The sequence below is a fragment of the Numida meleagris genome, chromosome 2 (genome assembly GCF_002078875.1).
Source record: "Numida meleagris isolate 19003 breed g44 Domestic line chromosome 2, NumMel1.0, whole genome shotgun sequence".
NCBI lineage: Eukaryota > Metazoa > Chordata > Aves > Galliformes > Numididae > Numida > Numida meleagris.
Genome location: NC_034410.1, coordinates 17,493,449 through 17,506,850, shown reverse-complemented (window position 1 = coordinate 17,506,850; position 13,402 = coordinate 17,493,449). Strand labels below are relative to the sequence as shown.

The window sequence follows — 13,402 nt, the reverse complement described above, 5'->3', positions numbered from 1 at the left end:
TCGCTTGAGAACACCAATGTATCTTCTGTTTGTTCTGCCAACTGCTTGGCTTCTCTTGTACTGAGCTCTTCTTGAAACTGTTAGTGTTGTGTTTTTCCTTTGCAGCTCCTGACCCTTTTCTGCAACTATGATAAGTTTGCCATAAATAGGATTTGAAAGTTTCTTCTACCTTTCATGAACTGAAACATTGTACTCCAGATTATGTGACCTGTAGTACCAGGTGGAGCAATACTGTTTAATGCAGTTACCTCTGGACTGATGTTCAGAGGTTCTCATAGCATGTTATAGCATCTTCATGTAATCAAGTTTAATTTGCTTTATATGTTGTATCATAAGGTGCTGTTTTAAGTTAAATTAATTGATGATTTAAACCATTACTTGGTAGAAAAGAGATGCACTTTTCAGAATTTGCAAATCACTGAAGTTTTCATGGCGACAAACTTCTGTTTTGGAGTTTTGTCTGGTATGTCTAGCAGTTAACAAATGATCGATGCTTTGCAAAATATTGGTCAATGGAACATATTTGGTATGGAGACTGTAAGAACAGGCGTTAGCAGATATAGCTGCTTTAAACAAGTTTTGGATCACTGAAGAAAGGCAGAGGTCACAATCCAGTAATAAAGAAAGAATCACTTACCTCTTTCTGAAGATTAGGGCTCACCAAACACTTCAAAGGAGGCAATCTCTGAGTAGAGATACTTCCCTTGCAGCTTCCAGCCCTGAAATGAGGTTAGGGAAATGTGGGCCCGGGGTCCGCCCCTTCCAGTCCCACAGGTGAATTGCTTCCACCTGTGCTCCCAGGGCTGGCCATGTCCCTTCACCAGGTGCTCAGTCACTGGTTCAGGCTGTGACCTCACGGTTCCCATACGGAGGCTCATAAGGTAAAACTGATAGAATCATAGAATCATAGAATTGCTCAGGTTGGAAGGTACCTTCAAGATCATCAAGTCCAACCACAACCTAACCATGCTGCTCTAACAAGCCACCGCTAAATCATGTCCCCGGGCACCACATCCAAACGGTTTTTAAACACATTCAGGGAAGGTGACTCAACCACCTCCCTGGGGAGCCTGTTCCAGTGCTTAACAACCCTTTCTGGAAAGAAGTTTTTCCTTACATCCAACCTAAACCTCCCCGGCGCAACTTGAGGCCATTTCCCCTTGTCCTGTCACCTGTCACCACTGGGAAGAGACCAGCCCCGCCCTCACTGCAATCACCTTTCAGTATTTGAAGAGACCAATGAGGTCTCCTCTCAGTCTCCTCTTTCCCAGACTAAACAGCCCCAGTTCCTTTAGTCTCTCCTCGTAGGGCATACTCTCCAAGCCCTTCACCAGCCTTGTTGCCCTTCTTTGGACCTGCTCCAGCACCTCCATGTCCTTTCTGTACTGATCATCTCCATGTGATGACTCATTTTGTTGGAGGAGAAGGGTAATTATTTAGGGTGACTTTTCTTATTTTCTCTTCTGCAAATCCATTTGGAATCTTGATTGTTCTCAGAGTAAATGCTTGTATTTGCTTGTAAATGCTTTTATTTCTATATAAATAAAGAGTTTTAGGGAGGGTTTTTTTGTACTGTCTTTCATTTTTGTACTTTGGAAATCAATACTAAAAAGCATTATTTTGCAGTAAGAATGGGTTGGTCTGAAAATATTGGTATGGATAGCTGTCATTTTTGTAAATGAACACTGAGTTGAAAAGATTTGTTTTCCTTCAGAATAAATATTAGTCTCATTTGGGCACTGTGCTTACAAAGTTAATGTGTAAAGATGTAACAATAAAAAAAAACAACTAAGAAGCTTAGGTATAATTTAATTATAATGAACAATTTGAAACTACAGAATAAATAGCTTAGTTACTCTCTGATTACTGTGGCGCTAAAAATGCTTAGTTGTTAAGGGGAGATGTTATTTAGAAATGATTAGAGATGAGTCTGTGTGCCTATTAAGTAGGATTGGTAGTATGTTGCTTGACATTCTGCTATAATTTCCCTTTTTTCACTGCCCAAATGTTTACCTCAAGGTTTCTGGGGAAAAACTCTGGGAACAGGAGGCTGTAGAAGAACACCTTATTTTGCTGATATTCCTAGTAGCTATATCTTTGGAAAGAACAAAAGCAGAGGTTTTGAATATCTGAGATCAACCTTTGTGTCACAGAAATGTTTTGTGGCACTTGTGGAAAATTCAGCAAGCTTACTGGCATTTTGTGTTTATTAATTTTAAAAAAAGAAGTTTTTAGCAACTGAAACAGCCAAAAGTCTGTTTGTATCAGAAGTGCATTGATATATATGGACTAGGACAGAGACATTTATAACTCTTTGCTACAATGTGGTAATAGCCTCTGTAAACTATACAACAAGAATTCTATGGCTAGCAAAATTTAGAAATTCTCCTTACAGTAAACTTTACTTTTTTTTCCCTTAAAGAAAAACAATCTGTGTCTGTTAATGCTGGCACAGCTGAATGGTGTAAGGAAGGACTTGAGAGAGTAGTATAGAGGAGCCTTAGCTGCTCTTTTATTTCTTTTGTGAAACTATTTCACTTTGGCTTTTGTAGTAAGTTCTTTCCACTCTCATCAAAAGACTTTTTTTCAGAAGGAAAGATCACATTGCTTCTTCAGATTGCCTCCTTACCCTGCAGGGATCAGTTAAAGGATCAGTTAAAGTTAAGGGATTCAGTTAAAAATAGCCATTATATACATATATTATTAAGTCTTTATATTTTATTCATTTTTATGACATTATTTACTTTAGTTTCATCAATAGTTTTCAAACACTTTGAAGTAAAGGCATTATTGGATTGACTGATTTTTGATTTTTTTTTTTTCTTCAGTCTCAATGTGTTGTAGTGTCCTTTGCTTAACTCCTTAGTGTTGGTACTCGGCCGCATTATAAGATAGAGGAAAGTAACTTTCGAACAACTACAGTAAAAAATAAACTGAAATTTGAAGTGAGTTGCACCTTTCTTATTTGAGAAAATTATGCAGTGGACGTTGTTAGTAATTTAAAAACAAAATGTTATCAAAATATTAAAAATAGGCTATTAAGTTTACTGCTTGATTTTGTTTCCATTTGAGCAATGTATCTGCCTATATTTGTGTTCTGTAACAATAACTATGAAAGATGTAGAAGTAAATGGTGCTTTAAGATACTCTTCTTATTTGCTTTGGATTCTAGATTACACCACAATTATTAGTACTACATGTTGACTTTGTTTGACTTGTGACTCTTTGACTTGTTTGACTTGCAGCTGTTCCTAGAAGGTATTCTTGATTCTTTTTTTTTTTTTTTTTTTTAAATAAAGTTGTACCTACATGCTGTTCACCAGACACCGAGTTTTGCAATTAAAGGTGAACTGGAATGTTTAGCTTACTGAACCAGGAAAATGAAATGTATCCCTTTTGTTTGCCATTGTATTTGCGTATTTCTTGACATATATTTGAATGGTATCTTTAAAGCTACCTCGCAGACAGTGTAGCATTTCATAGTATGTAACGTATGTTCTACAGACTTGCAGTTTTTTATAGGAATAAATGAAGGTGAGCATGGACAATAAATAGAATAATAGGTAGCTTAGATTGGGAGGGACCTCAAACATCATCCGGTTCCAACCCCCTACTGTGGACAGAGTTGCCAGCCAGTAGATTTGGCTGCCCAGAGCCTTATCCAACCTGGCCTTGAAAGCCTCCAGGCATGGGGCATCCACAGCCATGTCATTGAGAAAGGTGCTGAAGAGCACTGGTCCCAAGACAGACCTCTGGGGGATATAACTCGTGACCAGCCTCCACCTGAACATATTGCTGTTGATCACAACCCTCTGGCTTTGACCATGCAACAAATTCTTAATCCACTGAACAGTACAGCCTTCAAATCTGTATTTCTCCAATTTAGAGATTAGAATGTGGTGTGAGACCATGTCAAAGGCCTTGCAGAAATCCAGGTAGATGACATCACTTGTCCTTCCTTTGTCTACTGGTACTGTTGTTCCATCTTAGAAGACTTCCAAATTGGTCAGTCACGATCTGGCCTTGGTGAAGCCATGCTGACTGTCTCAGGTCATTTCCTCACCCTGTATGTGCTGTATCATATCTTCCAGGAGGATCTGCTTCGTGATCGTCTGAGGCACAGATGAGATGTTCACCAGCCTGTAGCTCCCTTGGTCTTAGATTTATTTCTCATTTTCTTAAAAATGGGAGTGATGTTTCCCTTTTGCCATTAACTGGGGACTTTGTCTGACAGCCACAACTTTCAAATATAGTGGGGAGTGGCTTGGCAACCACATCAGCCAGTTCCTTAGGACCTTGGGATGCATGTTGTCTGGCCCATAGACTTGTACACTTTCAGTCTTATGAGGCAGTCTCGGATGTGCTCTGCTCTTACAGTGGGAGGGATTTCACTTCCCTGACCCCCACCTAGAGGGTCAGGGACATGAGAGGTGTGGGAAGCCTGACTGCCAGGGAAGTCCAAGGCAAAGAACCTTGGTCTTCTCCGTATCTGCTGAAGCCTGTTCCACCTTCTTGTTTATCGGAGGGGGTACAATCTCCTTTGCCAATCTCTTCTCACCAGTGTTTCTTGTTATTTTTCACGTCCCCTCACCATGTTCAGTTCCACCTGTGCCTTGGCTGTCCTGATCCCTGCATGTCTGAACAGTGTTCCTACATTCTTCCCAAGCCACGTATCCTTGTAAACACTGCCTGTATGTTTCCTTCTTCTCCCTCAGTTTGACCAGCAGTTCCTTCTTCAGCCATGCTGGTTTCCTGCCTCTTCTGCTTGATTTCTTATGCTGGGGAATGGAAAGCTCTTGTGCTCTCAGAAAGGTGTCCTGAAATAGTTGCCTTAATTCAGTTAATTTGCACCAGTTTTTTGAGTTCATGAATTCCTACTTTATAAACTGAATAGAACTAAGTATCCACTGCTAAGCATTGACATGAAACTGTCTAAATAACAAGAGGAACACGTGTATGTCTCTCCAAAAGTAATGATTCCTATTTATTTCCATGGAAACTACAACAGATACAAAGAGCACAGTAAAACTATTTGATAGAGCAAAGTCTCAGCTACAAAACGTTATTTTTCAGTACAGTCACCACCATTAGCTGTGCATTTTTGCCAGCGATGAACAAGATTGTGTGTGCTGTGTTCATAGAAATCTCATGGCCACCCTCAACGTGTCTTGTCTTTCACGTTGCTGTCATCTCTGCTGAACCGCACCACCCACTACCTCACTGTGCTCACATCCACTGTTTGATCTACATAAATGTTCACCAAGTGTCGATGAATGTCAGTGGGTGCCATTTTTTCTGCATGGAGGCATTCAATTCCACCCCTTTGCTTCATATGCACTTCCACATCATGCTATTCTGTCATCCTGCCCCTCTGGTGCCATCTGTCACATGGCAACAAAATGTAATGGAATATTGGCTGGAAGGTTCAGTCTCTACTGCCATACCACCGACATTCACCTCTGACGTTGTGGGCCAACAAAATGAAGCAGGAGGCACTGCTTTTGGAGCACTGCTTGTAGTTTAAGTCTTGAAAGAGGAGTAGTTCATTCTGCGTTTGTTATATGCTACTCTTGTACCAAAGGGAAGCTGTGGATTTTTTTGGCAATTTTTCTTGCCAGTTCTTGATTGCCAGCTAAAACTGACGTGATCACTGTATTGAAGTGAGCTTTTTGAGTCTTTCAAGTGACAGTGTCGAGGATTGGCAGTTAGTAACAGGTTTCGTGCTTAGGGATGAGTATGTATGTGCTTAAATAATGTTGCCAGTATGTTCTGCCTCATCTTGTAAACTACCCCTTGTGTATTTTCTTTTACCACTGTGAGTGTAGCAATGCTGCTACTGCATTAAGTTTTCCTGCTGTGGTTTATACTGTATAAAATGATAGATACCTGAGTGAGAGCTGTTCTTGTTAAGACAAGATAAATTAGGGCTTGAATGTGAAACGTGTGGACTGTGGGCATCTTTCATTCTGGAATTGTTATGGCTATATTACTAAAAACTACTAGTCGCAAATAAGAGCCAAGCAGGTCTTGTATTAGGGATTAGTAGGAGCAATACACAGTTGTTCATGAAGGACATGAGTTGTGATAGTGATAGCTGTGGATTTTCAAGCTTCAGTGATGGAAAGATGGTGCAGAAAATCCATGAATGACAAAAGAACAGTAAGAGTGCTCTGATAAAAGGACATTCTTATATGTTGTAATTATTTGAGGGAGTGAAAAAACAGTGGCTGAAAAATAACTGTTTAGACATCTGGATGGTTTTGCTTGCGAGAATCACTAAGGGAATTAGATTTGAAAATACGCTCTAAAAACTTGGGACAACCACAGGCACTGGAGGTCATGGCTTTTGTGACAGAGGGAATACTCTGCCAGTCAGAGCCCTTGTTAAGAGTATTTATTTTCTGCTTGAAAAAAAGTGTCGAAGATTTGCTCTGCTGTCAGCCAGTTGATACCAGTGCCTTCTCTAGAATGGTGGGTTTCGAGTGGCTTTCAGGATGGGTATCTTGGGAGCTACGAGTGATCAGAGAAGCATATCTGATAAAGGTGAAGTGTGCACTGAGTTGCCATGAAGGACCAGCTGTTTTTTTTTTTTCCTGTAAGTGGGAAAGATCATTGGCTTGTGTGTCCTTTCAGACTGACTTGATTGGAAGTTTTGATATTTGTTAAATGTTGTGGGAATTCATGTTGCTTTGTTACTCCTTTTCCAGATCAAGAAGTGAATAATATTTTAGAACTCTTGCTATGCTATGTATTCATCTTTATGGTGAGATGAGTGTGCAACTGCAAAGAGTCAATTTATTGGAAGCTAAGGCTCTTCATCTCAGCAGGTTGTTGAAACATTTATTCTTATCTGTGTAAAACCTGAGCATTCATTTCAAAGGTTTTCCTGCAAGTGAATTTTTCTTTACTTTGATGTAACTTCCATCTGGAGTCAATTCACGTTCAGAAGTAGGATGTTAGAATTTTTGTTAGAAAGGAAAAAACAAGAAAAGAGGAAAAAATGGAGGTATGATTTGTTAGAGGAGGTATAACCTAAAAGAAGGAGGGAATATAGAGCAAAGAACATCAGGCCTCCTGTGGTCAGTATCTTCATATGTAAAAGGCCTTCAGGTGGTGCACCCTTCCAGCATCTTGCAGCAACACCTGCCAGTGCCATCTGTGTGCACCTTGGAAACCTGTCCTAGCAAACTTTGTATTGATATTTTGGATCTGGGAGAGAGATTTGATGAGATGCTAACGCTTTAACATGCTTGATTTAAAGCATGTTCTTTTCAGATTGTTCAAGTTGTTTATTTTATGTACCTGTGCATCCCTTCCCTTCTTTCCTATTTTGTATCCATCCCTCTTTCCTTCTTCACGACAAATCCGTTTGTATTGAGAATACTATCAAAGTTATTCCAGTACATTACAGAATGTAATTTGAAGTCTTCCTGGCTGTTATTTTGATCAGAATTCTACATTTCACTGTCTTTCAGACAAAAATAATGGTAGAAGTAAAAGAAGGAAGTCAACTGATACTGTAAAACATGTTCATTTCAATGTTTCCTGTTCTTTATTGATGTTGCTACAAAGTTTCATCTTAAAGAATTATAAAGTCATTGCCTCATTGTTCCAAAATTATAAAAATTTCTTCAGGGTAGTTTGAATTTCCTAGTAAAATAATGAAAATTAAATAAACTTATGCAGTGGCTTCGGTTTCCATTTCATGACTTCATTCTCGAGGCTTGTTTAGGATTCACTGAAATAGTTCATTGAAACAGTTAAATTTATCTGAACGTGTTCACTGATGATACAGAAAGCTGAGCAACTAGCACCGATGAAAGGCTTTTGAATCAACTCTTTATTGTGCTTGCAACAGATCTGATAACACAGGAATCTTGGGGTAGATGTTGTTTTCTCCTGATTCCTGCTTGTATTCTGGCAGTGCGGGATAGCACTTCTTGAATTGATACATTTAAGAAATTACTGAAGACTGTGCAGTGCAGTTGAATGCAGTTGAATCCCTCTTCCCTTATTTTTTCTTCCGCCAGGTTTTTATTTTCCAGGTCCAAAAAGCCTGAAACAAGCAGTCCCCTCTCCAAAACAAAGCAAAATCCTCTGATCTAAACTTCTCTCAACAAGTTTATGTTAGGTGTTCAAAACTTAAAATCCTACTTTGTGGCATACGTTGTTGTAATTATGAAACCTGTACACTTTGTTAAGAAAGGGCAGATTCCGGGTTTCTATTTAAAAGGCACATGGGAAGAAAACTGTCACATCTGTATATGGAGGCAAAACAGAAAATGAAAAAAACCCAAACAACCCCTAAGCCCAACAACAACAAAACAAATTAAAAAAAAAAAAAAACCCAAGGGAAGCAAAAAACAAACCCAGAAATCCCCACCACTCGCTTGAACCTTTCTTTGAGTCATTAAAAGTTTTACAACAATCATAAGGACTTTCTGTATTGTATTCTGGCATGTACAGTTTTTTGCGTGACATTTTGGTGAAGATCGTTTTGGTACTTTATTTATGAATTTTCTTGGCTGAACTGTATTTGCTTCATCTCTAAATTGGGTTGTAAGTTGAATTAAATGGGTTTGGAGCTAGTTGAAGACTAAGTGATCTCTCAAAGTCAAGTGGTATTTATACTTAATTAAGGTAAAGATAAATCCTGATTTGTTTTCCAGACTTTGCAAGTAGCTTGTCAGTTAACTGACTGTAGTTTATTAGAGAATTAAAGAACCTGTTCTCCTATGCTGTCAGTCTGTTGCCACTAAATATATTTCTGGTATTTCTTCTGTTGTGACTGAAATAGAAAGCTGATACTTGGTGATATCTGAATAGAGTATGCACATATTACATCTTGTTGTGGTACTTGGTAAGAGTGGCTGTGCAGTCAGTCACATTTGAACAAATTCAGTTTTCTTTTTCAGGCCTGGCTAATTGTTTGATAGTTGGGGGAAGGTCACCGTGGATCGTTTTCAAAGTTCAGAGTAGCTACTGACTTTTAGTAGTAACTTTTACGCTGTTCAGGTGTATACCTTCTAAGTGTCTACCTAAACTTTTCAAGATAATCAGTGTTTTCAGTGGCTCAGTAGGAGTCAATCCATGTATATGCATTTTTACAGTACTTTTCTGTTGATGTACTCATCTTGAACAAATGGCCATAAAATTATACCATTCTTCTGGGTTTTGTGCAAGTACATGAAATTTAATGCAATATAGTTCACATAATTTATCATTAAAGTAGCAAAATACTTGAGTCCTAGTGTCCTACAGATAACTTTCTCTCATGCCTGCCGTTTCTCTTCTGACGTGGACTTTTCATATTATGATGCCTAGAAAAATGAGGCTCTCTGGACTTGCTTTTCATTAAATGAGTGAAAATATTAAACTCCTACTGGATTTGAAGTTGAATTGCTAATTGTGTCAGACTCACTATTTTTTGTATTTGTCTGCTGAATTATTTTAATAAATAAAATTGGAGTCTGAATGTTCAATCCTCTAAGAACTAACTTCTACCAATATGAAATATTTCCAGAGTACTTTAAAAGCTTTGGGTTAGTAAATTATTTTCTCTGTTTGCACAATGTTTTTCATACTGCCAGTGCTTCATGTTGCGATTAAAAAATAAAATGCTTAGCCTCTTTAGAAAGGACACTTGATTTGTATAGTTTTTAGTTCAGTTTAACATGGAGGACTCATTAACAATGTGTATGTTGTATGGACCTTTTGGGGAATGACCCTGAAATCAAATTCGGCGTTCTTATGCATAGGGATGCCAATAGTGGAGCCAAAGCTAAAGCTTTCCAGTAATTTATGGCAGTATCCTGACAGAAATGTTGTGCTGGTGTGGAAATGCATGAAAACAGGGATATTTGGTGTGGAAATGCAAATAGACCTTTGAAAGAGAAGCAGTCGATACCTTTCTTTTTAATCCAGTTTCTTCAGTTGCTCGTTTAGCGGCAAGATGGGTATTAGCAACAGTGGATTCAAAACGGATAAGTTATTAGAAGAATTCCAGTTTGTATAATTTGAAAGCAAATATAAATACTTGGTTTGCTTTTATTATAAAAAATACCTTGTTTAAAATTTAAGGCATTAGTCAAGACCAAAGTTATTACTGTCTTTCTTAAATTTTGATATCATTTGATTAACATTAAAGATGAAGCTGTTTTCTTTTGTGACTTACAGAAATATAAAGAGAAAGATAAACACAAGCAAAAATATAAGAAGCAGTCGGAGTCGTCACCGTCCTTGGTTCCATCTCTCACTGTAACTACAGAGAAAGTAAGTTGATGTATTTTTTTACTCTTCTTTCACTTCAGTTATGTGTGCTGACGCCTCATAATGTTTCTGGAGTTACAAGAGCATTATGTGTTAACAATGCTGTTACAAGAGCATTAAAATGACAGTCTAGCCATCTAGCTTTATCAGTCTACTCTGTTAGGTTCTGTGTTCTTTCATTCCTGTTAGCCTGCTGCAAATACCTAACTCAGAGGACAATGTACAGAGGTAGATTATAAAAACTATTCTGATTATACTCCAAAAGAGTAACTTCTGTAATCTGCCTCTTTCATCCCCCTGACCCCAATTAAAAAAAAAAAATACTAATGATGGTGTCAGAATAGCATAGCAGTATTAAGAAGTAAGTTTTCTCTCTTTAAAGTTGGGAAACATTTGTTCCATTTGCATGGGAATGTTTGACATCCGAGTCAGGGAGTCACAGCTGAATTAACTAGCCATCAGTACGGAGAGTACTTTGTTCTTTAGGAAAGATGCTGAAGCTTGTTTTGACTGATGAGATGTAGTATTCAACAAACATGTTTATTTGCATATGGTATACTGAGACGATATCAGGACAGGGTAAAACAATTGAAATACCAGCTTTCTCTAGTCCCTGTAGTTCTCTCAACTAATAAATGGTATAAATTTCAAGAATCGTCACCAAGAATGCAAGCTTTGTAGTACATTTTGTGTACTTTTCTGTTCATGGTAGTAGGAGCATTGACCTGAGGATGTGTACCTGTTAAAATCATTATTTGTGACTCATGCTTCTGATAGACTAGTCCTATTTCTGGTTCTGCTGTATTCTTTTGGTAATGATGAATCGACTGAGACCTACTAATCAGTGGTTTTCTGCATCTCACAATAATTCTGTATTTCTTCATTTTTAAATAAAAAGTAGAGTCGATGTACTGCTTTGCTCTTTTGATTTAAGAGTGATCAGATGCTGCAATTAGTGTGCGGTTAGGGGTATGATGGGTTTGTATTGAAATGGCTGTAGAACTCCTTGGTTTATACTGACTGGTCCATGTGATTTTTTTTTAAACTTCATTTAATTAATTTGTCTGGAACCTCTTCCTCTTGTGTCTCAGACAACTCTTAAAATAGCTTATAAGAGAATTTTCTTGTATGAGAAGATCCTGTAGACTGTACAATTTTTGTTTAGATTTTATGCTATGTATGATCTTATCTTTCTTGGGTATGTATCCCTTTTGTTCATCTGTGACACAATCATCATCAAAAGTTTTATTAACAAGGGATGTTACCATATAATTGTGGAAGAGTTAAAGAAAATATGTTGAAATACTGGTCATTTGTAAGTCCTACCTGTTAGAGTATGCTTTTAATGTGGAAGGAGTTGGATTGTTTTTCCGCTAAGCTCTTTTCTAATGGTTTTTCATAATTTTGAAGTGTGCAGTTGAATGGTGTGCCCCTTTTAAGATGAACAAGAGTAAAATACCACTTTTAACAACAGTAAAAGAACATTTTTAACAGACCTCTGACTATTTAATGCAAGTTAAAAATGAAAACGTTGCTGAGTTGTTAGCCATGCAGTTGTTAATCAGGATTAACTGTACTATATGTATGTATTTCAAGTCAGTTTATATAGTTAAATCTATAAATAATGTGAACATTTTAACATTTTTCTGTTCTTTGAATATCTAAACCTTGCCTCTTGATAGTCCTCAAAAATCATTAAATATATTTAATGTGTTAATATATGTAATAGTGTTACCAAAAAAAAGTTGCAACTAGTAGCAAGGTAGAACTAGAGCAAATACTGAGAACAAAAGCTGTCTGTAATGCTAGAACTTAAACTGAAATGGTAAAAAAAAAAAACAAAACAACATACAGAAGTATTCATTGTAGAATTGAAACAGCGATGCTTCTGTTTGTTTTTGTTGTGTACCTTCTGACTCTGTTTCTTTCTACCTAAATGGTCTAGGCATTTTCATGTTCCTTTTTATGGTTGTTATATTTTATTGATGCTACCAAATGTGATTTTTTTTTCTTTAAATGTCTGCTCTCTGTTTGGAAGTGATTTTTCTGTGGCTCGTTTCTTCAGATACCTTCTTTTAATTTTTTTTCCCAAGGCCCTTTGACACAATTTACGTGCATTTGGTTTTCTAAATTATGCAGTCATACTGTGTTCCTCAAAAATGTGTTCCTCAAAAATTTGAAATTTTAGTAATTTGACAAGCTTTGCTTTCTTCTGAGAATAACATTTGCTTCAGAAGATTTTCTGATTATGCTACTTTTGTGTGTTCTTTACATAGTGTTGTCAGAATTGATTTGAACTTGCTGTCTTTTTCACAGCAGTCTGTCTTTGCAGTGAACACATTGTTATCATTGTTTATAATCACTTCTGCTATCACAGTCTTCCTATTGTGGGAGCTGGAATTCGAAATGAATTCATCTTTTCCTATTTAAAGAAGTGAAAGCCTTAGTGGTAAGAGTGGTAATGACCATTTATGCAGGTGGTGCCTTGGAGTGTGTTTTTATCTGGATGAGCGACTTCTTAAGTTATATTCATGAAGAGCCGCATAGTAAAACTGTGAGTTTACATTAGGTGAGTTAGTATGTGTGGATTGTTTGGTTGTTCTGTAAAATATAATTTGAAGCAATTTTACTGAAGCTCCAGTGCAATGGCTGCATGCCGTTCTGAGCATGCCTCCGCAGAGGCTGCTCTGTGCATCGCTGGGATGTCTCAGCAGGCACCGCTTTGTCTGGATCAGTTATGTTGGAAAAAGTTTGAAATAGGAAATTCTGAACTCCTCTGAATGCTATACTGGCATTTTTTTCACCTTTCATTTGGGACATAGGTACTGAATATTTTAAGGAGTGGAATAACTTGGGCTTTTTCTCTCTGCCTTTTCAGATGAGGGTTTTTTTGGGCCTTTCTGTTACTTATTTGAGAATATTATTTTTAATTATAGTTATAATTCCTACACGGGAACCACCAACCCTTTATTTAGTCCTGATAAAAACTCCTTTTTTGTATTTTGAGCCTTGGGATGTTGAGCTTTTACTGTGAGTTAAAAAATGTGTATAGGTTACCAGATCCAGAAAAACATGGTTATCACTTTTTTTTTGTTGTCTTTTATCTATAACCCAAGAAAAAAACAAAACCAAC

General features: G+C 37.4%; 1 protein-coding gene across 9 annotated transcripts in view; it reads left to right on the top strand.

The window, feature by feature from the left end:
* The window catches only part of MLLT10 (MLLT10, histone lysine methyltransferase DOT1L cofactor), a 121,878-nt gene that overhangs the window by 44,760 nt on the left and 63,716 nt on the right, over nucleotides 1-13,402 (top strand). For all 9 annotated transcript variants that reach the window (XM_021387932.1, XM_021387931.1, XM_021387939.1 and 6 more), the window contains one exon: nucleotides 10,177-10,272. In XM_021387932.1, coding sequence (XP_021243607.1) covers nucleotides 10,177-10,272 — 96 coding nt within the window. The remainder of the gene's footprint in view (nucleotides 1-10,176; nucleotides 10,273-13,402) is intronic.